General features: G+C 44.3%; 1 protein-coding gene across 1 annotated transcript in view; it reads left to right on the forward strand.

Moving 5' to 3' along the window:
* The window catches only part of LOC311140892 (small G protein signaling modulator 1-like), a gene marked incomplete at both ends in the record, with an annotated part of 107511 nt that overhangs the window by 53350 nt on the left and 27261 nt on the right, over nucleotides 1-26900 (forward strand). The window contains 11 exons of the mRNA XM_084176164.1: nucleotides 16242-16366; nucleotides 16926-16993; nucleotides 17226-17389; nucleotides 17772-17901; nucleotides 17999-18154; nucleotides 21218-21344; nucleotides 22048-22112; nucleotides 22316-22461; nucleotides 26026-26154; nucleotides 26238-26429; nucleotides 26634-26705. Of these exons, the coding sequence (XP_084032290.1) occupies nucleotides 16242-16366; nucleotides 16926-16993; nucleotides 17226-17389; nucleotides 17772-17901; nucleotides 17999-18154; nucleotides 21218-21344; nucleotides 22048-22112; nucleotides 22316-22461; nucleotides 26026-26154; nucleotides 26238-26429; nucleotides 26634-26705 (1374 nt within the window). The remainder of the gene's footprint in view (nucleotides 1-16241; nucleotides 16367-16925; nucleotides 16994-17225; nucleotides 17390-17771; nucleotides 17902-17998; nucleotides 18155-21217; nucleotides 21345-22047; nucleotides 22113-22315; nucleotides 22462-26025; nucleotides 26155-26237; nucleotides 26430-26633; nucleotides 26706-26900) is intronic.

The raw sequence follows: 26900 nt of genomic DNA on the forward strand, positions 1-26900 counted from the left end.
AAATAATTTGAGATTCTGTAATTGATAGACAATGGTAGTTCCCAATCACACTATTACAATAAAACAAATATGTTCAATGTTTGGTGAATGCATGGTGTTGTTTTGTCCTCAGTCCTCCTTTGAATGCTGTGTGCACTGATTCAGTTCTAAACGACCATCATCGAGTCCATCCTCACCTCCTCCATCACTGCAACGGATTGTCCGGTCGGCTGAGAGGGTAATTGGCTGCCACCTGCCCTCCATCGAGGTCCTGCACAACTCCAGGGCAAGGAAGCGTGCAGGAAAGGTCATTGCTGACCCCTTTCACCCCATCTTACAAAGACTCCCCTCTGGCAAACGGTTCAGGTCAATCACGACCAAAACCTACTGCCACCTAAACAGTTTCTTCCCCCGTACCGTGGCCCTCACCAACCGTCCACATGGTCCACGATGATCCTCTCATCCATGGACTTCGCACTCTGCATTATTCATTCACAGACTATGCACCTTGCACTATCATCCCAGAACTGCACATTACTCTTTGCACATCTCTTACATTTATAACGGAGCTTACTTAGTGTTCATAGTGTACATACTGTATGTTTCACGGAGTCAAATTCCTGTACATGCAAATAAAGCTGATTCTGACATATTAACCTGAGTTTAGCTGGTTTATCATATGTCAGTTTATCTTATATTATTTGGGACTGGTTATGTACTGGATGAACTGTAGCAGGTAGCAGCTTCTCCCCTTTGTGTCTTCATATAATTCAAAATCTCCGTGTGTGTGTGTGTGTGTGTGTGTGTGTCCTTGGGCTAAATACCCTAAATATTGGCTCCTGCCTGCAATTAGTGGACTCCTTTTATGGTGTTTGCTAGAGCTGAATGTCTGCTTTTCATTTTATTTGCTTACAGTTCTATATTTACTGTATAAAACATTTTTATTTTTGACCTGTGACAATTATGTTCTGCTCGCTCAAAGTCACACTTGCAAGCTCTCAAATTTAATTTGCGCTCTCGACTGGCCTGTGCACTCGAGGGACCCGTCCTCTGCTCGCTCGACCACATTTCTTCTCTCTCGACTCAGTGTTTGCTTGCGCAATGATGTTTCACCCTGCTCGCGCGCGTTCGACTTTTGAATTGAATTTGACACAATATAAGTACACCCCCTGGACAGGAAGCTAGTCAATTGCAGGGCCTTGCCCCCAGTCTATTTCCTTAATGCTGAGTGCCAAGCAGTGCATCATTTGTAAATCGGGAGGATGCCGGAACAAAAAGTGAGTGCGAGAAGGGGGTGACCTGGAGAGTTCTGAGGTACTGGAACGCATGAGAAAAAAAATACCTTTATATTAAAGCATTGCATGCATATCATCGCTTTTGCATTGTGGCATAGAGCAGTAGAGTAGAGGCACTTATAGAAGTTGCACACATTGGGAATATCTTTAGTAGCCTAGGGTCGGGTGAAAATGTTGCCGTTTATAAACGCATTTCATGCAATTCTACATCATTTTACATGACGAGACTGGTAGAATATTTTTAAATACCACACAAATAATTGAAATGGCAGGTTACTTTGACACTGAAAATCTGAGATCAATAAAAACGACCTTGTCTTGAATCCATCAATAACCTTGGCCTAGGTGTGTGGAGACACATATTGTAGGCTACAATGTGGGGAGGAAATTATAGTCCTAAAAATGCTTTCCAGTTTCAAATTGCAGTTGGCTCAAAACAGGGCAGCACGGCTGGCCTTTGAATGTACACAGAGAGCTAACATTAATAATATGCATATCAATCTCTCCTGGTTCAAAGTGGAGGAGAGATTGACTTCATCACTACTTGTATTTGTGAGAGGTATTGACATGTTTAATGCACCGAGCTGTCTGTTTCAACTACTGGCACACAGCTCGGACACCCCACAATACATGCCACCAGAGGTCTCTTCACAGCCCCTAAGTCAAGAACAGACTATGGGAGGCGCACAGTACTATATAGAGCCATGACTACATAGAACTCTATTCCACATCAAGTAACTCATGCCAGCAGTAAAATTAGACTTAAAAAATAGATAAAAATGCACCTTATGGAACAGCAGGGACTGTGAAGAAACACAAACATAGACACATGCATATAAACACATGATAACATACGCACTATACACACATGTACACATGGATTTTGTGTTATAGATTTGTGGTAGTAGAGTAGAGGCCTGAGGGCACACACTTAATATGTTGTGAAATCTGTTATGAATGTATTGTAATGTGTTTTAAATTTATAACTGCCTTAATTTTCCTGGACCCCAGGAAGGTTTTGCTGGCCTTGGCAGCAGCTAATAGGGATCCATAATACAAATACTGACTCACCCAATGATGCTCAGCCCACTGGCTGGTGATGGCCGATCCGCTCGTGCCAAAAGCCCATCTATCTCTCTCTTTTGTAAAACAATATTTGGAAGTTTATGAAATATTTTGGTAGCCTACAGCATAGTCTTCTCTTTTCAGCAGGAGCCATTTGCTTTCCAACCTGTGTTTTCCCTCGATTGTATTTGAAATATTGCGAAAGGCCTGTTTTGTCCTGCATGCTGTTTTTTCACTGACAGATTTGCAGCGCGTTCCCGACTGTAGGCTATGATTCTATAAGGAAATAAATGATGAAGTGCAACATTGGAAAGATGAGAGTTGCAGGCTCATGTCTATCAGAGCAGAGAGAGGGAGAGAGATCATAAAAAGTTAATCTCATTCTAGTTATGTAAGAGATACTGGCGCACTTCTCACACAGCCACGGCCACGCGTTGGTCTCAAACATAGGTTACAATGTTGCGCAAACCATAAACCCGGGCCGGCCCAACCCGAATCTAATCTTAGAATACTTTTTCAAATCTACTTTTTCACATTACTTTTTTTGTGGGGGCAGGAGAATTAACGAAGAGTCAACTCGAATGAACTTGATCGCTTTTATTATATTTTTTACTTTGCAAAAAGTGAAAATTATATTTCATGCCTCGAGAGGTACCGGATCCGGAACAAAACAGTCAATAACGGAGAGGTGCCGGATCCGGTTCCGGCTCAAATTAAGCACTGGTGCCAAGTATGATTATTTATTTATTTTTTATGTATACTCTGGATAAGAGCGTCTGCTAAATGACTAAAATGTAAATGTAAGTAGAGAGGCATCAGGTCCCATTTCTATAGTCTTTGATATGATTCGGCCGGGGATCGAACTCCCAACCTTTCAATCTCAGGGCAGACATTCTAAGTTGGTGAAGTTCACCACTGAGTTGGTGAAACTGAAAAAAAAAAGAAAAATGAAAAAAAGAGGGGAATAAATAACTCAATATTGGCTCTGTATACTTTTAAATACAGTTATTAATGAATAGTGTGTGTCTGATCTTTTTTATTTATTTACAATACAAAACATACACATACAAACGTCAACATACAGACACCTGCCCAGTCCCGCCTTCTCACACCCCCATCTCCAGCGCCTGCATCACTCTCTGCCACATGGCCTCAAACTGCACAATTTATTTTTCTCTCTGTCGCACACACACTTTAAACATTTAGATAATAAAGCTTTTTACCTTTCCATTGTGTTAACAATAGAGGAGGATTGGTTGTTTTCCAGTTTTTAAGTATAGGTTTTTTCAAGATAATTGATGAGAAAGATATTGTCCAACCCATCGGGTATCTCACTGCACCCTCATATGCCATGTCTTGAAATATGCAGACAGACGGATTTAAAGTAAATTTACACTGAGTGTATAAAACATTAGGAACACATTCCTAATATTGAGTTGCACACCCTTTTTCCCTCAGAACAGCCTCAATTCGTCGGGGCATGGACTATAAGGTGTCGAAAACATTCCACATGGGTGCTGGCCCATGTTGACTCCCACAGTTGTGTCAAGTTTGCTGGATGTCTATTGGGTGGTGGACCATTCTTGATACACACCAGAAAGTGTTGAGCGTGAAAAACCCAGCAGCATTGCAATTCTTGACACACTCAAACCAGTGCGCCTGGCACCTACTACCATACCCCGTTCAAAGGCACTTACAACTTTTGTCTTGCCCATTCACCCTTTGAATGGCACACATATACACAAGCCATGTCTCAATTGTCTCAAGGCTTAAAAACCCTTCTTTAACCTGTCTCCTCCCCTTCATATACACTGATTGAAGTGGATTTAACAGGTAACGTCAATAAGGGATCATAGATTTCACCTGGATTCACCTGATCTATGTCATGGAAAGAGCAGGTGTTCCTAATGTTTTGTACACTCAGTGTTCATTGTAATACTTCTAACAGCCAACTTTCTAACCCCGCCCATAACTTTTGGACTTTATAACATAACATAGCATTCCCAGAACATTGCTTATTGAGTCATTGTTAGTTTTACACTTAAGTCATGACTCTGCTGTTGTGCTGTAGAATTTGTGAATTTTGTCTCTTGTATAATACATTCTATACATTAGTTTGTACTGGATTATGCTGTACATTTTCATTAACTATTATTGCGTTAGTTATGTTCCAACATTCCCTCCATCTTGTGTCAATGTCAGTTATTTTAAAGTCTTGGTTCCAGTAGTTTATAAGAGGTTGTCAGTTGGATAGGCTTTCTGCAAGGTTTTGTATATCTTGCCTATCATATGAATATCATTTTCTGACTCAAATAGGATTCCCTCAAGATTGCTCTGATGTCCAAAACATTTCAAAAAATAAATAATTGATATGAAACTATTAAGTTCCATGTATTTGAAAATATCTACATTGATCAGTCCAAAATTGCTTTTTAATTCTGTCATGGAAGTAAATGTATTTCCTATTACCAAGTCATTTACGGTTTCTATGCCTTTAGTTTTCCATGTCGACCAATTTATCGGTGAATTCTGAAAAGCTATCCAAGGATTGTTCCATAGGGTTGTATTTTTAGGGAGTGATATTGGTTCTTGTAGAATACATTTCATTTTCTTCCATATTGTTATAGTGTTCTTAACTATGAAGTTGTTAATGTTCTTAGATTTATCCTTAGAAAATAAACATGTAAAACGATTATGGGGATGAGCATGCGCATCTTAAATACAGTATGAACCCATTGTTCCTCTTTAGTGCATTTAACTATATGTCGCAAGTAAAACCCTTGGGTGGCGAGTTGATACAATTCCAAGTCTGTAAGGTTAAAACCACCCCCAGATTTAGGAAGATGTCAAACTTTCCATTTTATTCTACGAGTTTTATTTGCAGATATTAAGTCTGTTATGACCGAGTATACTGTTTAAAAGAATGTCTTCGGTGGGGTAATTGGTTATAATTTCTTCATAGTTCACTTTATACAACCGGGTGGGTCTAATCCTGAATGCTGATTGGTTAAAACCGCATTCCAGCCGGTGTCTATTCCACAAGTTACCACCAGCGAAATCTATGACGTTAAATGCCTATTTACACTGTTCCATCTGACTGCGCAATCAACTGTCTCATCTTTTAGACTAACATATAGTTTTAAACAGTGGAGATTTGTATAAAACTTGCTGTCTGTCTCTCCGACATTTGCAACATTGTTTCAATATTCAAATTCGATCTCCTGCTGTCCCATAGTATTGAACGTGTCGGGACGAGACAGAAAGGCAGGCAGCGTTTCACAGCCGGTCGAAATCATGAACCAGCTTGCATCATTTTTATGGATATATTGTTAGAAATTGCGTAATTCAAAATCTGGTATTGGAATAAGAGAAAACATCATCAAGAGATATTCAATCCAAGCTAAATGTATTATATGCAAAATGTATGTATGATAAGTATGATGGTTCGTATACGGGCTCACTGAAATACCACGCAGGGCAGACAGAGAACTAATCCATTGTTACAGGTTCTTCTTCAAATACTCTGACAGAGATAGTTCCCACTCTCTGCTGGCCAATCAGAGTAGAGACTGAGCGTGGTTTAGACTTACTCAGCCAATCCGTTGGCGCACGGGCTGGTCCCAATCCCTTGGCGCTCCACCGTTCCCAGGCATAAGTTGCTATCATAATAACCTGTGGAGTTAGCACCCAAAAGACACCATTCCACTGTACTACGTTCAAGGACGGTTCACAGACAACAAAGAGGCAGTGTTCGTATCTGTGAGAAATACAAGTCTTATCTATAAGAAATACAAGTTTTATCTCATCCTAGCCCCTAACGTTCCTCACATGAATCACAGCCTGTTATGTGAAACAATTTATATCAGTGTAGTACAAACCTATGCTTATCATTAATGCATTCCTTCTAAGCTATTCATCACATACAGATCAAATTATGAGAAAACAAATCCCAACAATCCCCCTTTTCACACCCACTGGGTGTGAACCCAAAATAAGAAAACCCAAAATAAGACATTTCAGGGAAATTTGGATTCCCCCTGTTGACACCCTCTAGTGTGTCACTCATTAAAATACAATACAAACAAAAATAATCACATTTTTATTAATAGACAATAATGATAATAAAAAGGCCTTCAGTCCTTCCATCTACACCTAACTTGTACTGAGTTGGCTACCAGTCACCCAGGAACTTCAAACCTTCACATAAGGAAAGACAAACATTCACAATGGTTAACTTGATTAATAAAGCATAAAACACAGGATTAATAGAACACAAAACATAAGATTATTAAAACATAAAACACAAACAGGGAAGTAAATTTTTGCCCCCTTTAGACACCCTCTAGGGTGTCACTCCACCAAGCCTGGTAGGTCATATCCTTCATTCCTTAGGTTGGAGTCCGGGATTGGGCCGTATCTCACCATCTGTTGGGAAACCACCTTCTCCATCTCCTTTTCTCACCAACCCTCAGACACAGGGAATAAGACAACATCCACAAAGAACAAGTATACCCATAGAAGCTATAACTTCACCCAGAATAGTTACAACAATAGTTTTCCATTTACCAAATATGTTATCAAACCAACCGTTTATGGAGCTATCAATACAAGAGTTCTCAGCCAGTTCGTTCGCCTGCGTGGTGAGTCCCTCAAGCGCTTTGGTCACGGACCCGTCCGGTGCTGTGTTGTTGGAGATGAAAGTACAGCACAGAGATCCAAACAGAACACAAACCCCGTCCCGCTCAGCCAAAAGCATATCTAAAGCTATTCTATTCTGCCATGTCATTAAGCTAGTTGCCGCTGTCTGCTCAGCTAATCCCTTTATTGCATCTCGAGTGTGGTTTATAAATATTTTGCTGGTTATAGTAAATATAATTTATCCAATCTACATTTTTATTAATTGTTGACCACCAGAAAATACTTGATTCAAACCCAGCTGCGATCTGATTCCTAGCTTTAAATTGTTCTGGAACCCCTCGAGGTACTGCTATCCCATCAATATATATCCTTTCATCAAAGGATCCCGGGAGGAGGTCCTACTTTCTACGTGACAACTCACCAGTCTCTGACACGTTTGATTGTTTGCGTATGTAGGTGAGTTCACAATCTGTTATCACCACACAACCATCAGATGTCAGCATGGGCCTGGTTTTGGTTCCTAAAATCCTCTGGCTGCAACAAAGAGGAGAGATTAGTCATGGTCTCTTTTAGTTGTGACATTCTCTGTGTGGGAGCAGGAGCTAAGATGCCCTACCCTGTATCCTATCTTATTAGTCCTAGAAAAACAATAAGAATCCCCTGTGACTTCAAACTGAGGCAAACCAGGTCGGGATGACTTTGTTATCGGGGGATACAGATAGTGCAAGTTACTACAAGACTCTTTCACCACATTCCCAGGTGGCTTGCATGGAGGATAAACCTGACAGAGAGTTAAAGCCTGTCAAGGGGAACGGAGTAGTTGTTAACCTTGGTTTGACTGTCCCACAGGCATAACAGTCCTCTTTAGACATAGTTCTTGCCGTATACTGAACCCATTCCAACCACCGGTCAAGATTTCTACACCCCGTCTCCACCTGTCCTGCTTTCTTCAGGTCTATAGTTTTACTCTATAGGGTGCCCCAGTTGAAGAGGATATCTCACTTGTTCAGGTCTGTAACCTGTTTTAGCATAATTCAGACTTTCAGACAGTACCTACCCTTATATGGGTCGCACTGCCATTTCTGGTAATTCCCTACTTTCACAATACTACACTTGTCCCTAAACTGTGTATGGAGATTGACATATCCCTAGACCTGTGAATCCCCACCCTCGCCCTGAGAACATGTCAGACGCAAGCGGCCAACCCATTGCTTTACCTTCTATCGAACTCACACAGGGATGATCAGACAGGGTAAGGGAATCTTCGTTAAGGAGCCAACCCCCGAGCCCTAGTGGTGATCGGTTCTTTCTCCTAACTCTGTGTTTGTTCATCAGGTGTAACTGGGTTTACCTTTTTGCAGTGTGTGACATGCACCCAGGTGGATCTAATAGGACTTGATAGGGCCCTTCCCAACTGGCCTGCTTCCAGTTTTTCTTCTTTTAGGGACTGGATCCACACCCAGTCTCCTGGTTAGATAGAGTGGGTCACCTTCTCCTTTAGTTCACCTGTGGGGCACAAAACCTCTGACATACGGGTGTGGTTAATAAACTATCTTCACACATACATGTTCAGCTCTCAATTTCTATTGTTGTTGGGTTTTTTTTTGTATTTTGTCCTCTCCTTCATATATATTTATTATTTAATCCTACCATCTCCTACCATACCATCCATCCCCCATTTGACACATGATTTGCCCATGTGTCAATATTACCACCTACCTAAACAATCACTTAGGTAATATTGGTAATTCATTATCCAATTGCCATCCCTCCACTCTCTCTTCTATTATTTAGTGGTTCAAATCATATATATTATTACCAAATTATAATCTTCTTCACACTTTTTCATAAATGTTTAGTTATCTCAAGTGTTCATTAAGTCCTCATGACATTCATTCTCATAAGAAATCATATATACCCGAAACTCAGCCAAAACCTAAAAAACTCCATAAAATTCACTGTGTGTGCTCCTCTAAGACCTATCACCCTTGACCTGCTGAAAACCCCCCAAAATTGAAACAACAAGGCTTTATAAACATCATACTAGGTGTGTTGTTTTTTGTTTGAAAAACCCAATTTGAAAAACAACAACCACAAATAGCCAGGCCTCACTTAATTTGGTAGCTCACTTTTATGACCTAAATACTGCCTAACTGAGATGAGCTAATCTCTTTCTCCTGGTTATAATCTAAAGATGGTAGTACACACAAAACATGATACAGATATCCCCAGTCTTAACCCATCAATAATTGTTTGTATCAATCTAATTCCTCATAACTAATCCATAAAACCACTCAAAATTCCTCGAGTATACAATGATTATTTAATTGATTACCCTAACTCTGCTACATGTGATCTCATCTCAAATGATCCATTATCAATTATTTGTTCAACCCCCTAGGAAAATCTGTCTCCCCTTCTATTGTTCCTGTCCCCCCTGCTTCACCAAAGATCCAGAACCCACCACAGGCTGGCGCTATTCCCCCAGCACAACAGCCAATGCCACTTGCATCCCCGTAACCAAAATAAATTATCGTTTTAAAATGTACCAACAATTTATATTTTCCCGCTAACCCATTTCAGTTCGCTATTCAATTTCTTTAACTGTTCTCTCTGATTAGGCCATAATTAATAAAACAAATACTTGCTATCGTTGATAAGCATACATTTAATGATGTTCCTAACATTTGAACTATCTCTCACCCTCCCCTTGCTCCTTCGGGGAAAGCGCATAGTGACCTTATAACATATTTACATAGACCTTTCTAGAATACTTATATTTAAGCTATCTAATTCAACCTTTCACATTTCTCAATCCACATAGTAATCTAGGTATATAGCCCCACTGCGAAAGCTTTGCCTACTGTCCCTACCTGTGTCGAACCAGGGACCTTTAGATACATCGCCAGTCACTCCACACCATCTGCGATTCTCTCAAAGTAAATACTTTCATGTCGCACAACCAGCCATGTCATCACCCCCCGTCTAGCCAGCCCTTCCGTCTCAAACACCCTAGTAGCAAAAATAAAACACACTCTCAAACAGCGTTCTGCATTTACCTCTATCATCGGGTTTAAGAACTAACGTAACAACATTAACCATTCTCTATTGCTGTAGTAACGTCTTGTTTGGTTCAGTTTATTTATTACGGAGTGTCCATAATACTATAATAATACATAATCGAATTCCCCTCATGCATACAGATTTCCCCTTATGCCATTGAAATGCCAAATAAACCATAATAGTTCAATGGAGCCCCCTATTGGCTCTCCCCTACCTATACATTACTTCCATAACCACATTAGTTATGGTCCGATTACTCATTAAACCTTATCACATGATCAAACAACGCCACAACCTTAAACTCATATGGGGCGGCAGGCAGCTTAGTGATCAATAGCGCCGCGCCAACAACCGAGAGGTCGCCGGTTCCAATCCCCGAGCCGACCAGGTGAAAAATCTGCCGATGTGCCCTCGAGCAAGGCACTCAACCCAAATCGCTCCTGCAAGTCGCTCTGGACAAGAGCGTCTGCCAAATTACCAAAAATGCAAATTTAAATATTCTCTACTTTCCCACCCATGACGTACGTCTATGTTCGGGTGAGCAAGTTCAGAATATCCATCGTCAGAAACCCACAGGCACCTCTCAAATAATCACCCCGTGGTGTTCCCAGCCAACTCACAGTCTTTCCTGGCTCCAAAAGCCACACTTTCGCTCTCTCCAGCCCCTCCCCTCGCAACTCTCTCTTCCTTCCTCTCCTCTGGGAGTAGGCTATTTTGAGGAGCTGTGTTTCGTGTTAGTGTTTCCAATATTCTGTCGTTATTTAAGGTACTTTAGTCTATTTATTTAAATCAAATCTTTCCCACCTAATTAGTTAAAGTTGGTGCATGTTTATATTTCAACGATAAACCGAATTATTTCAGTCTAATTGTTTAACCAGTATTTTGCAGGGTCAAACATCAAACGTTACATCAAATAATCAACCAAAAAGCCTCAACCCAAGCACCTAAAACCAGTATTATGCTATGTCAAACATCAAACATTAAATCAAATAATAAACCGAATTGCTTCAACACAACTATTCAAAACCAGTATTATGCTATGTCAAACATCAATAACGGGTTATACGGTTTTAAGCAACCACAAACCCAACAGTTATCCCCAAATTATACAGTTTGGACAGGCACAGACGTCTTTGATTCCCAATTAGTTTTCTATCAAGGTATACAGGTTTATCATTCACACTCTCATGCATACGTCACCCCTGTCTTAAAGAATTTTAAGTGTCTCCTTTGAACCTAGTCATATCTAGTCTGAACTGATATGTGCCATAGCGTCGCACTGCCTATTTATTTAAAGTACCTCCTATGGGTGTCTTTTGTTAACTTTTGCACAATTTAAACTTTATTTCCTAATTGTAATTCTCATTATTTACTGTTTTAAAATATTGTTTGTATTCTCAGCCAAAATGGTACACAGTTATTACACAGTTAAACGTAGTATACAGTTATCACACAGCAAAAATAGTACACAGTTATCACACTCACTCACAATACACAATCATAATCCTATCACACAGTCAAATATGTCACACAGTCATAAATGACACACTTACACTCGACACACAATCGTAATTCTTTGTCACACAACTAAAGTTTGTTAGGACACACAGATAACAAAGGTATACAATGGGGCACACAGCCTCCTCTACTATGGGGCACACAGCCACCTCTACTATGGGGCACACAGCCACCTCTACTATGGGGCACACAGCCTCCTCTACTATGGGGCACACAGCCACCTCTACTATGGGGCACACAGCCACCTCTACTATGGGGCACACAGCCACCTCTACTATGGGGCACACAGCCACCTCTATTATGGGGCACACAGCCACCTCTACTATGGGGCACACAGCCACCTCTACTATTCCATGGGTTTAACCATCAGAATTATCAAACATTTGCATAGTATATTATGAAATCGAAATAGTATACTGTAATCGTTATTTATAGTACAATAGGGTTCACTTACATCAAACAGGTGCTTCACAACATTAATTTGGATAAAGCCAATATGCAGAAATTTAGTTATATAACAATAGATGTCTGCTTACCTGTGTTTTTAGAAGCCCGGGCACTTTGTGAAACACACAGTTCGACGACAGCAATGTCCAATAGGCTGGGTGAATTCCAGCGAAGTTCCGCTACCAGATCACGTCGGGGTCAACAATTGTTAGAAATTGCGTAATTCAAATCTGGTATTGGAATAAGAGAAAACATAATCAAGAGATTTTCAATCCAAGCTAAATTTATTATATGCAAAATGTATGTATGATAAGTATGATGGTTCAATATTCAAATTCGATCTCCTGCTGTCCCATAGTATTGAACGTGTCGGGACGAGACAGAAAGGCAGGCAGCGTTTCACAGCCGGTCGAAATCATGAACCAGCTTGCATCATTTTTATGGATATATAAAAAAAAAATTACATTGAAAAATGGTCAAACGAAACGCGGCTAATTTGCAGTCTTTCCAGCTTCAGTTTGAAGTGATTGTGTTACTGTAGCTGTGTTGTTGGCTAGCTCCTCTGAACAATATTGTCCTGACGAGTGAGCACATTCTCTATGCCAGGCGAAATCGCGCCTCATTAGCTCATTGTTATGGATGTATCCAAATGAATGTCACTAAAAAACAGCTTAAACAAATACAAATGAAGCTACTTTGCTGTTATTCTTGCGTTATTCTTGTTATTTTTGACGTGACTGTAAATTAGCCGTAGTTGGCTAGCTAGCAAGGGATACGAATGCTGCCAGCCAGTATGGCAATGGAACATTTAGAATGACGGCTGGGTCGCGTCTATAGATACAGAACAAAAAGACTGAACGGCTGTATCTCGTCTATAGATACAGAACAAAAAGACTGAACAACTGGGTCGTGTCTATAGATACAGAACAAAAAGACTGAACGACTGGGTCTCGTCTATAGATACAGAACAAAAAGACTGAACGACTGGGTCGCGTCTATAGATACAGAACAAAAAGACTGAAAGACTGGGTTCGCGTCTATAGATACAGAACAAAAAGACTGAACGACTGGGTCGCGTCTATAGATACAGAACAAAAAGACTGAACGACTGGGTGGCGTCTATAGATACAGAACAAAAAGACTGAACGACTGGGTCACGTCTATAGATACAGAACAAAAAGACTGAACGTCTGGGTCGCGTCTATAGATACAGAATAAAAAGACTGAACGACTGGGTCGCCTCGGTAGATACATGTCACGACCGTCTTCAAAAGGAGCAGACCAAAGCGCAGCGCGTTGAGTGAACATGACTTTATTAGAGTAAAGACACGAACGACAAAAACAATAAACAAAGACGGCTAGTGAAGTCCACAGTTACAAATACTGAATACGGAGCAAAAACCCACAAAACCAAGGTGAAACCACACAGTTTAAATATGGCTCCCAATCAGAGATAACGAGCCGACAGCTGTCACTCGTTACCTCCGATTGGGAGTCACATGAATACAAACAAGGAAGACAACCACCTAGACACCCCAACCAAACAGCACACAACAAAACGAACACACCCTATACCCAACCTAACCCACACAACACCCAACAATACAAACACACCCTGGTTCATAAACAACGTCCCGGAACCAGAGCGTGACAGTACCCCCCCCTAAAGGTGCGAACCCCGGGCGCACCAACATAAAGTCTAGGGGAGGGTCTGGGTGGGCGTCTGTCCACGGTGGCGGCTCTGGCCCCGGTCGTGATCCCCACCCCACCAAAGTCACAAACTGCTTAAGTAGCCTCCTCCCACTGACCACCCTCCAAACTAACCCACCTGGATAAAGGGGCAGCTCCGGACGAAGAGGCAGCACCGGACTAAGGGACAGCACCGGACTAAGGGGCAGCACCGGACTAAGGGGCAGCACCGGGCTAAGGGGCAGCACCGGGCTAAGGGGCAGCACCGGGCTAAGGGGCAGCACCGGGCTAAGGGGCAGCACCGGGCTAAGGGGCAGCACCTGACTAAGGGGCAGCACCGGACTGAGGGGCAGATCCTGGCTGGCTGGCTCTGGCGGATCTTGGCTGGACGGCTCTGGCGGATCCTGGCTGGACGGCTCTGGCGGATCCTGGCTGGCGGAAGGCTCTGGCTGATCCTGTCTGGCAGAAGGCTCTGGCTGATCCTGTCTGGCGGAAGGCTCTGGCTGATCCCGTCTGGCGGAAGGCTCTGGCTGATCCCGTCTGGCGGAAGGCTCTGGCTGATCCTGTCTGGCGGAAGGCTCTGGCTGATCCTGTCTGGCGGAAGGCTCTGGCTGATCCTGTCTGGCGGAAGGCTCTGGCTGATCCTGTCTGGCGGAAGGCTCTGGCTGATCCTGTCTGGCGGAAGGCTTTAGCGGCTCCGGTCTGGCGGACGGCTCAGAAGGCTCATGGCAGACGGGCGGCTTATGCAGCGCTTGGCAGACGGACAGTTCAGCCGGCGTTGGGCAGACAGGCAGTTCAGGCGCCGTTGGGCAGACGGGCAGTTCAAGCGCCGTTGGGCCGACGGGCAGTTCAGGCGCCGTTGGGCAGACGGGCAGTTCAGGCGCCGTTGGGCAGACGGGCAGTTCAGGCGCCGTTGGGCAGACGGGCAGTTCAGGCGCCGCTGGGCAGACGGGCAGTTCAGGCGCCGCTGGGCAGACGGCAGACTCTGGCCGGCCGAGACGCACTATAGGCCTGGTGCGTGGTGCCGGAACTGGTGGTCCCGGGCTGAGGACACGCATCTCAGGGCTAGTGCGGGGAGCAGCAACAGGACGCACAGGACTCTGGGGACACACAGGAGGCTTGGTGCGTGGTGTAGGCACTGGTGGTACTGGGCTGGAGCGGGGAGGTGGCGCCGGAAATACCGGACCGTGCAGGCGTACTGGCTCCCTTGAGCACTGAGCCTGCCCAACCTTACCTGGTTGTATACTCCCCGTCGCCCGACCAGTACGGGAAGGAGGAATAACCCGTACCGGGCTATGTGGGCGAACCGGGGACACCATGCGTAAGGCTGGTGCCATGTAAGCCGGCCCGAGGAGACGCACTGGTGGCCTGATGCGTTGGACCGGCTTCATGATATCCGGCTCAATGCTCAATCTAGCCCGGCCGATACGTGGAGCTGGAATGTACCGTACCGGGCTATGCCTGCGTACAGGAGACACCATGCGCTCTACTGCGTAACACGGTGTCTGCCCGTACTCTCGCTCTCCACGGTCAGTCCAGGGAGTAGGCGCAGGTCTCCTACCTGACTTCGCCATACTCCCTTTTAGCCCCCCCCCAAGAAATTTTTGGGTAGTACCCACGGGCTTCCAGCCACGACTCCGTGCTGCCTCCTCATACCACCTCCTCTCGGCTTGAGCTGCCTCCAGCTCTTCACGAGGGCGGTGATATTCCTCCGGTTGTGCCCAAGGACCCTTTCCAGCCCGTATCTCCTCCCATGTCCATGAATCCTTTGGAGGCGTCCATAAATCCTGTGTAGGTAGGTCCTGTTGCCGCTTGTTACGCTGCTTGGTCCTCTTGTGGTGGGTTTTTCTGTCACGACCGTCTTCAAAAGGAGCAGACCAAAGCGCAGCGCGTTGAGTGAACATGACTTTATTAGAGTAAAGACACGAACGACAAAAACAATAAACAAAGACGGCTAGTGAAGTCCACAGTTACAAATACTGAATACGGAGCAAAAACCCACAAAACCAAGGTGAAACCACACAGTTTAAATATGGCTCCCAATCAGAGATAACGAGCCGACAGCTGTCACTCGTTACCTCCGATTGGGAGTCACATGAATACAAACAAGGAAGACAACCACCTAGACACCCCAACCAAACAGCACACAACAAAACGAACACACCCTATACCCAACCTAACCCACACAACACCCAACAATACAAACACACCCTGGTTCATAAACAACGTCCCGGAACCAGAGCGTGACAATACAGAACAAAAAGGACGAACGACTCTCTAGCAACCCTATATTTGTGTCAGGACTATATCTTGTGGAAGGAAGAAATAGTACAAATAAATTCATCAAAATAACGTTTTTAATGAAAATATGTCAATCATTATTTGAATATGTTGGTAACCCATTGTGTAAAAGTGATAATGCCCTCGAAGCCGGTGTTTGTTGGATATATTGGCACGGTTTGTCTATCCAACAAACACCGGCTTCTCGGGCATTATCACTTAATTAGAAAACAGATCCTCAAACTAATATCCGTCTTGGCATTACAGAGGGATGACATGGAGGCTATCCCAGGATACCTCTCTCTCCACCAGACTGCTGACATCATGACACTGAAGTGGACGCCCAATCAGCTGATGAATGGCGCTGTGGGAGACCTGGACTATGAGCACAGGTGTGGAGAGCAATTCACTAATGATCATATCTCTCACTTATGTACATCAAGATGGCACAACAGGGTGATGAATGTTTATAGGAACACCATACACAACCTGTGTGTTTAAGTTGATGTCTACAGTTGGTGCAGCGGTTCAGTGTGACTGAATCATGTAGCGTGTCTGTCTGAGTGTTACTCAGGAGGTCTCTGTGTCCTGAGGTCAACTCTGGAGAGGGGAGTATGATGAGGGTTGTTTTTAGGGACAGCAGGGGACATGTTCTTGCATACTTCAAGGCAACCAGTCATATAATTTTAGTGACTGGTTCTTAGCCCGTAGTGTTGTCTGCTGTGTATCGCTTAAGCTTTTATTAAAGAGCACTTTTGGGAACAGCAAACACTCTACCTACTTATGCAAAATACTGAACCCCAACTTAAATCGTTTCTACGTTCAGTTACACAGATTGTATTCAGAGAGACATACAACACACATATCCCTATGGCCATCTTTGTTGTTTAACTCAGTGTGACAAGGTGAGTAATGTCTCAATAACTCCGGCTTTGATTCCATCTCTTTCAGTGTGTACTGGGACTATGCTATGACCATCCGTCTGGAGGAGATTGTTTATTTGCACTGTCATCAGCAGGGTAAGTCCACCAACGGAGGCTAGTGGAGGGAGACATTGGGAGGACAGGCTCATTGTAATGTCTGGATTGTAATCGGCGCATCTTGTATGGTGCTCAACTGCTAGCTACTGCTATCAACAACAGCGAGTTCTGGTTCATTTACAGAGTTGTTAATATTATTTTTGATTTTTACCATAAATGCTGTAATAAGACATTTAAAAGGTCCATAAAAGGTATAACATTTTCTCTGCAGTGGACAGTGGGGGCACGGTGGTGCTGGTGAGCCAGGACGGCATCCAGAGACCCCCGCTGCGCTTCCCCAGAGGGGGGCACTTGCTCCAGTTCCTCTCCTGCCTGGAGAACGGCCTCCTGCCCCACGGCCAGCTGGACCCTCCGCTCTGGTCCCAGAGGGGAAAGGTCATCCCTATTTCATTTGATTATTACATTGTTTGACAAATCTTGAGTTATTATGGCTCCATGTACATGTGTTAGTACATGTGTTAGACTGCTTAAAGCCTATATAATTTCTACTGGGCAGAATAAATCATGAAAACCACCCACACAAGGCTGCTTTAAGCCAGAGCTTATTAAGTATGGCTTATATAAGCAGTCCTTCTGTTTGGTGAAAGTGTGGATGTTTTACAAATCTAGGTTATTTAAAGACCCTGTGCGATCAAAATCGTCATTTAAAAAATGTCTTAATTAACAAAGAATGCTGTTAATCATTTTAGATTTTGACAGTTAGTCATCTTTTTTTGACATTTACTGTCTCTAACATTCCCCTAATTTCTGATTACAGGGGAAGGTGTTCCCTAAACTGAGAAACAGGTGTTCACAGGGATCCTCGGACTCTGTGTCTGATAAGGAGGAGGACGAGGCCACGGACTATGTCTTCCGTATCCTGTTCCCCAACAGCCAATCAGAATTTGGTAAGTGACCTCGACCCCTCGTGTGATCACTTCAGGTGGCCTTGGAGTGATGTTTTTTGTTTTTAAAAAATCAAACTGTCCTCATTGTCCATTCCAGTGACTATAACCCACCCTCCCCGTCTTCCCCCGGGGGCTCCTCTCCTGTCCCGCTCCTTCTCCCACTACCTGAGAGGACAGCCCCCAACCAAAGGGACCCTGGTGGTCCCTAAGCGCTCCTGCAGCTGTCCCGGAGAACTCACCACAGGGAACAGCTGTAACGTTACCACACCTCAGCTTCTCCGTCTGTCTGTCCGTCCACTTGCTTTGCTTCAATCACTGCCTCTCCCTCTGTCTCCTTCCTGCAAAGCTTACAAATGAGTCTCCTAATCAAGCGCTCTCTGTCCCCTTTCCTTAACCTCAGTCCCTCTTGGACAATCGGTGGACGATTGACTGGCCGCTGGCCTTCCAATAGAAAAAACACAACGTTATGTCGAGGTACACAGTGGTTTACAGTAGTAGCAAAAGCAAATATTAAGCAAGCAAATTGTCACGCTTAGGGCCGAATTCTAACTTCAGATGCACACACTTAACATAAACATTTTGTATTAATCATGCCTTGATGTCAATGGAAGATTTGCCTGAGAACTTGAGTTAGCATGTGCCCACAAAGAGAATAGAGAAACATAAAGACCAATAAGAATGTGTCCTCATTACCATGCCAACAGACCGTTGTTCACCCTCCGCAGATTGAAATGCCTTGATTCCCCAAATGTCATTGTTGATGTGCTTGATTTGCTCTCTAACGTCACCTCTATGGCAGTTATTAACCCGTCCTCTAATCTAGTGACAGATCTAGCCCAATCTGTCTAATTCAGCTGTGATCGTGTCTTGAGAATGATCTCCAGAGGTGTCCAAATCATGACGGGACCATGTGATTCTGGCTGGGAGTTTGAACCTGTGCAGTTACAGTAGAGCACAGAGTTTCAGACCAGGGTCAAATACATATACTGATGTAGGATCTTTATTTGATTACACTGTTGCAAAAGAACCTTCTTGCAATGCAGGACATTTAAAACTGGTAGTGTATTTGAGGTTTAAAAATACTTCTAAAGTTGGTAATTTCCACTTTAAAATTTCTGACTTGATTTTCCCTTACAAAAAATGTATCAACCCCTACAAAATGTCTATTAATTATAATCGGATGCCTGAAGAAGTCCTAAGGGACGAAAACGTATCAATAAAATCACCTAGAAGCATGAACAGCAGTGTGCAGCGTTTTCCTTTTTATTTTTCATGAGTTCACCTATCTCCAGCACCTGCAAAAAAGTAGCTGGATGTGTGTATGGTCTTTAGATTTTGTACATTAATTATAATCCACATAATAATTCAAATGTCCTGTTTCTGCAGGATTATTTTCTTGCTGTAGCAAACTGTCCCAAATTAAGATCCTACATCTGTATGTCAAATACTTTCAAATACTTGAGCTATGCTTGATTTAGTTTGCCCAGTACAATGGCAACTCCAAGCTAAATCAAGTACACCTCAAATTAGGGTTGGGCGGTATCCAGATTTTCATACCGTCATACCGTTTCTGTACCATACCGTGGTATACGGTATTACCGGAAGTAGACCCAAAAACGATATAAACTCAGCAAAAAAAGAAATGTCCCTTTTTCAGGACCCAGTCTTCCAAAGATAATTCGTAAAAATCCAAATAACTTCACAGATCTTAATTGTAAAGGGTTTAAACACTGTTTCCCATGCTTGTTCAATGAACCATAAACAATTAATGAACATGCACCTGTGGAACGGTCATTAAGACACTAACAGCTTACAGACGGTAGGCAATTAAGGTCACAGTTATGAAAACTTAGGACACTAAAGAGGCCTTTCTACTGACTGAAAAACACCAAAAGAAAGATGCCCGGGGTCCCTGCTCATCTGCATGAACGTGCCTTAGGCATTCTGCAAGGAGGCAAGAGGACTGCAGATGTGGCCAGGGCAATAAATTGCAATGTCCGTACTGTGAGACGCCTAAGACAGCGCTACAGGGAGACAGGACGGACAGCTGATCGTCCTCGCAGTGGCAGACCACGTGTAACAACACCTGCACAGGATCGGTACATCCGAACATCACACCTGCGGGACAGGTACATGATGGCAACAGCAACTGCCCGAGTTACACCAGGAACGTACAATCCCTCCATCAGTGCACAGACTGTCCGCAATAGGCTGAGAGAGGCTGGACTGAGGGCTTGTAGACCTGTTGTAAGGCAGGTCCTCACCAGACATCACCGGCAACAACGTCGCCTATGGGCACAAACCCACCGTCGCTGGACCAGACAGGACTGGCAAAAAGTGCTCTTCACTGGCGAGTCGCGGTTTTGTCTCACCAGGGGTGATGGTCGGATTCACGTTTATCGTCGAAGGAATGAGCGTTACACCGAGGCCTGTAATCTGGAGTGGGATCGATTTGGAGGTGGAGGGTCTGTCATGGTCTGGGGCGGTGTGTCACAGCATCATCGGACTGAGCTTGTTGTCATTTCAGGCAATCTCAACGTCGTGTGTTACAGGGAAGACATCCTCCTCCCTCATGTGGTACCCTTCCTGCAGGCTCATCCTGACATGACCCTCCAGCATGACAATGCCACCAGTCATACTGCTCGTTCTGTGCGTGATTTCCTGCAAGACAGGAATGTCAGTGTTCTGCCATGGCCAGCGAAGAGCCCGGATCTCAATCCCATTGAGCACGTCTGGGACCGGTTGGATCGGAGGGTGAGGGCTAGGGCCATTCCCCCCAGAAATGTCAGAGAACTTGCAGGTGCCTTGGTGGAAGAGTGGGGTAACATCTCACAGCAAGAACTGGCAAATCTGGTGCAGTCCATGAGGAGGAGATGCACAGCAGTACTTAATGCAGCTGGTGGCCACACCAGATACTGACTGTTACTTTTATTTTGACCCCCCCTTTGTTCAGGGACACATTATTCAATTTCTGTTAGTCACATGTTTGTGGAACTTGTTCAGTTTATGTCTCAGTTGTTGAATCTTGTTATGTTCATACAAATATTTACACATGTTAAGTTTGCTGAAAATAAACGCAGTTGACAGTTTGAGGACGTTTCTTTTTTTGCTGAGTTTATATATTATTACGGTATTGAAAATCATACCTTCGGTATTTCGAAATACCCCGGTAAACGGTATATCAACCCAAGCCTACCTGAAATATTTTCAAGTATTTTATTTATGTATTTGACGTGGGTCTAATGTGTTTCAAACCTCATACTGTGTGCTAACCATGGGATGTGTGTGTGTGTATGTGTGTTGTTCTGTGGTGCAGTGGCCCCAGAGCTGATGGACCAGGAGGCCAACATGTGGCAGCCCACAACCAGGAAGTCCTCCTGCTCGTCCTGTACCCAGGGCAGCTTCTCAGACGGAGGGCCTCCTAATGGGTGCAACCATGAAAGGTCAGAGACAGACACACATACTGCTGGTTACCCAGATAGCTTAGTGGGTAAGAGCGTTGTGCCAGTAACCGAAAGGTTGCTGGTTCTAATCCCCGAGCCGACTAGGTGAAAAATCTGTCGATGTGCCCTTAAGCAAGGCACTTAACCCTAATTGCTCCTGTAAGTCGCTCTGGATAAGAGCGTCTGCTAAATGACTAAAATGTAAATGTAAACATCATCCCTGGCCTTTACCGATCCCACTGGCCTGAGAAGGATACAAGATCCCCAGACTCCGGTTCAAATACTACTTGAAATCTTTCAAATACTTTGGCCATGGGGGGCGGGGTACGCACTTTCCAGACTTTTCTATTGGTTCCATTGCAATAGGCACGCTTAATCAAGCACAGATATAATATTTTAAACTATTACATGTTGATGTTGTAGTGCATGCATTTATCTCATCGTTTGAAATGTACTGTTTTATTACGCAATTACGGTTTTGATGTCCTTGTGAATGGAGAAGGACATCTATTGAATTCATATTGTAATTAATTTGAGGTAATATTTCATAAATAATCGGGAACACTGGACAGTTACTTTAAGATGTTCTTGTGAATGGAGAATAGTGACTGTTTGGGTTAAAAATGAAAGTCTTGGACATGTTTAAGAGGAAGTGGAGCCAGTATGGAGGACACTTTGACTTGTGTGCTGTTTCCCTATGCAGAGCCCCTTTGAAGCTGCTGTGTGACCAAATGAAGTATCAGATCATCTCCCGGGCGTTCTATGGCTGTATGTGATTGTGAACACAACTCTTCTATCTTCTGTCCCCCTTGATGATTTGCAATGGATTTTAATTTAAAACACCTCATCAATTAGTCTAGAATCCAACTATTAATTAAATGTCAGACGTGTGATCGCCTTATTTAGATACTCTATCACATAAAATCTCAGAAGGAGGATAATTTGATAGCGGTTGTGTTTTTGTATTCCAGGGCTGGCTTATTGTCGTCACCTGTCCACCGTACGTACACACCTCTCGGCCCTGGTCAACCACACCATCGTGGCGCCCGACACGCCCTGCGATGCCTTCGGGGGCCTCACTGCCGAGGTGTGGCAGAGGTTCCTTCAGGACTGCACCGTAAGCAGCATCACCGTCACATCATTAGCAGTGTCGCTAAGGTTGTCACTTTAGTCATCACACACACACTGTGCAGTACCAGACAGTCCAATCCCCCTGGTGACGAGATACGCACACACACACAGACACACACACACTCATCTGTATTCATCCGTTAATCATCACATTGCTCCCACATTCTTAGTCACACAACCAACCGTATGCAAGCGTGACTAATGCCCTGCCAGTCAGCGTAACAACAGCACACATTTTCATTGGAGGGATTTTGTTGAATAATCAACCAATGGGAGGGATTCAGTTGACTCATAATCTCTCTAGTTCATCCATGTGTGTCCAATCTGTGTTTGTAGAGTTCTACTGGCTGTAGTCAATCTTGACATTTTTCTCACAATTGTAGTTAAGTATTATTCATTATTAAACTGGGGATTAGGGCCCACACTGACATCCAGTGGTACACAACCATTCTGCACGTTGATTGATCAAATCAAATCAAATGTTATTTGTCACATGCGCTGAATACAACAGATGTAGACCTTACCGTGAAATGCTTACTTACAAGCCCTTAACCAACAATGCCGTTTTAAGAACAATAAAAGTTACGAAAATATTTACTAAATAAAGTAAATGCGGGGGTACAGGTTAGTCGAGGTAATTGAGGTAATATGTACATGTAGGTAGGGGTAAAGTGACTATGCATAGATAATAAACAGTAGCAGCATTGTAAAAAAGGGTGGTCAATGCAAATAGTCCAGGGAGCCATTTGATTAACTGTTCAGCATTTTTATGGCTTGGGGATAGAAGCTTTTAAGAAGCCTTTTGGACCTAGACTTGGCGCTCCGGTACCGCTTGCCGTGCAGTAGCAGAGAGAACAGTCTATGACTAGGGTGGCTGGAGTCTTTGGCAATTTGTAGGGCTACTGGAGGGATACTGGTGAAGAATTTAGTAGCTTGCGAAAGTATTCACCTCCCTTTGCATTTTTCCTATTTTGTTGCCGTACAACCTGGAATTAAAATGGATTTTGGGGGGTTTGTATCATTTGATTTACACAACATACCTACCACTTTGAAGATGCAAAACATATTTTTTTGTGAAACAAACAAGAAATAAGACAAAAAACTGAAAACTTGAGCGTGCATAACTATTCACTCCCCCCCCCCAAAGTCAATACTTTGTAGAGCCACCATTTGCAGCAATTACAGCTGCAAGTCTCTTGGGGTATGTCTCTATAAGCTTGGCACATCTAGCCACTGGGATTTTTGCCCATTCTTCAAGGCAAAACTGCTCCAGCTCCTTCAAGTTGGATGGGTTCTGCTGGTATACAGCAATCTTTAAGTCATACCACATAATCTCAATTGGATTGAGGTCTGGGCTTTGACTAGGCCATTCCAAGACATTTAAATGTTTCCCCTTAAACCACTCAAGTGTTGCTTTAGCAGTATGCTTAGGGTCATTGTCCTGCTGGAAGGTGAACCTCCGTCCCAGTGTCAAATCTCTGGAAGACTGAAACAGGTTTCCCTCAAGAATTTCCCTTTATTTAGCGCCATCCATCATTCCTTCAATTCTGACCAGTTTCCCGGTCCCTGCCGATGAAAAACATCCCCACAGCATGATGCTGCCACCACCATGCGTCACTGTAGGGATGGTGTTCTCGGGGTGATGAGAGGTGTTGGGTTTGCGCCAGACATAGCGTTTTCCTTGATGGCCAAAAAGCTCAATTTCAGTCTCATCTGACCAGAGTACCTTCTTCCATATGTTTGGGGAGTCTCCCACATGCCTTTTGGCGAACACCAAACCTGTTTGCTTATTTTTCTCTTTAAGCAATGGCTCTTTTCTGGCCACTCTTCCGTAAAGCCCAGCTCTGTGGAGTGTACGGCTTAAAGTGGTCCTATGGACAGATTCTCCAATCTCCGCTGTGGAGCTTTGCAGCTCCTTCAGGGTTATCTTTGGTGTCTTTGTTGCCTCTCTGATTAATGCCCTCCTTGCCTGGTCTGTGAGTTTTGGTGGGCGGCCCTCTCTTGGCAGGTTTGTTGTGGTGCCATATTCTTTCAATTTTTTTTATAATGGATTTAATGGTGTTCCGTGGGATGTTCAAAGTTTCAGATATTTTTTTTATAATACAACCCTGATCTGTACTTCTCCACAACTTTGTCCCTGACCTGTTTGGAGAGCTCCTTGGTCTTCATGGTGCCGCTTGCTTGGTGATGCCCCTTGCTTAGTGGTGTTGCAGACTCTGGGGCCTTTCAGAACAGGTGTATATATACTGAGATCATGTGACAGATCATGTGACACTTAGATTGCACACAGGTGGACTTTATTTAACTCATTATGTGACTTCTGAAGGTAATTGGTTGCACCAGATCTTATTTAGGGGCTTCATAGCAAAGGGGGTGAATACATATGCACGCACCACCTTTCCGTAAATTATTGTTTTGAATTTTTTGAAACAAGTTATTTTTTTCATTTGACTTCACCAATTTGGACTATTTTGTGTATGTCCATTACATGAAATCCAAATAAAAATCCATTTAAATTACAGGTTGTAATGCAACAAAATAGGAAAAACGCCAAGGGGGATGAATACTTTGCATGGCACTGTATCTAGATAAGACACTGGCCTCTTCTTTTCATTTTTATACACGTATATGTTCTTGTTTTTATGTGCCAGTGTCTATGGTAACATTAGTGTATTCATGTGTGGGTATGTCATCGTGTGTGTACTGTACAGTATGTTCAGACCTTTGGCACGCCAGACAGGCTCGATCAAACGTTCAAAACTAGTAACTGAATGTGTTGCGGCTCAATGACTGAGGCCTCTCCCTCCCTGCTCTCCTTCCCTGCTCTCCCTCCCTGTTCTCCCTCCCTGTTCTCCTTCCCTGTTCTCCCTCCCTGCTCTCCCTCCTTGTTCTCCTTCCCTGTTCTCCTTCCCTGTTCTCCTTCCCTGCTCTCCCTCCCTGTTCTCCTTCCCTGCTCTCCCTCCCTGTTCTCCCTCCCTGTTCTCCCTCCCTGTTCTCCTTCCCTGTTCTCCTTCCCTGTTCTCCCTCCCTGCTCTCCCTCCCTGTTCTCCTTCCCTGTTCTCCTTCCCTGCTCTCCCTCCCTGTTCTCATTCCCTGTTCTCCCTCCCTGTTCTCCTTCCCTGTCTGCTCTCCCTCCCTGTTCTCCCTCCCTGTTCTCCTTCCCTGTTCTTCTTCCCTGCTCTCCCTCCCTGCTCTCCCTCCCTGCTCTCCCTCCCTGTTCTCCTTCCCTGTTCTCCCTCCCTGCTCTCCCTCCCTGCTCTCCCTCCCTGTTCTCCCTCCCTGTTCTCCTTCCCTGTTCTCCCTCCCTGCTCTCCTTCCCTGTTCTCCCTCCCTGCTCTCCCTCCCTGTTCTCCCTCCCTGTTCTCCTTCCCTGTTCTCCTTCCCTGTTCTCCCTCCCTGCTCTCCCTCCCTGTTCTCCTTCCCTGCTCTCCCTCTCTGTTCTCCTTCTCTGTTCTCCTTCCCTGCTCCCCCTCCCTGCTCTCCCTCCCTGTTCTCCTTCCCTGTTCTCCTTCCCTGCTCTCCCTCCCTGCTCTCCCTCCCTGCTCTCCAGGCCTATAAGGAGCAGGAGCTGTTGCGCCTGGTCTACTTCGGTGGTGTTGACCCTTCGCTGCGTAAGGAGGTGTGGCCCTTCCTCCTGGGCCACTACCAGTTTGGCATGTCTGAGGCTGACAGGAAAGAGGTTGGTGTCACCCTTGCCATCCGAGGTCACCACCAAACCCCTTGATCTCTGAACCCTGACCCTTGCTCTGTGACACTGTGCAGGTGGATGAGCAGGTGCGGGCGTGCTACGAGCAGACCATGAGCGAGTGGCTGGGCTGCGAGGCCATCGTGCGTCAGCGGGAGAAGGAGCAGCACGCAGCGGCGCTGGCTAAATGCTCGTCCGTCTCGGCCAGTGTGGATAATCCAAGCACTGTGCAGAGGATGATGCACCGTGACTCCAGCGTCAGCAATGAGGTGACACACACACGCCCGCCTGCCCACGCGCACACATAGTCTCGTGGCACACAGGATACCCGGGAGACCAACATGTTGTCTTGACCAACATGTTAGATCTCCAACGCCTCAATAATAGGCCTACAGTAATACTTGTTCACATTAGTATTTTGTATGAATAGCATTGTTCCAGGGTTTTATTGACCTGTTTTCTCCCCATACCAGTCCTCCCAGACCTGCAGCTCAGACAGACAGAGCCTGGCTCGCCTGCAGAGTGACTCCGACAGCAGTACCCAGGTACCCATCTAGACAGAGATCCTCTTAAATATATAAAATGTTAAACGCATTCTATATGTAATTCTATGCCCCTCTACACATAATTAACAGTAATTAATTATTTATAATTGATGAACAATAAGAATAATAACACAAACAGAGCTGAATACAAACTCACTTGAATACACAAAGGCTGCTTAGTCCCACAGGACTGAA

The sequence above is a fragment of the Coregonus lavaretus genome (genome assembly GCF_964263955.1).
Source record: "Coregonus lavaretus genome assembly, chromosome: 14".
Taxonomy (NCBI): domain Eukaryota; kingdom Metazoa; phylum Chordata; class Actinopteri; order Salmoniformes; family Salmonidae; genus Coregonus; species Coregonus lavaretus.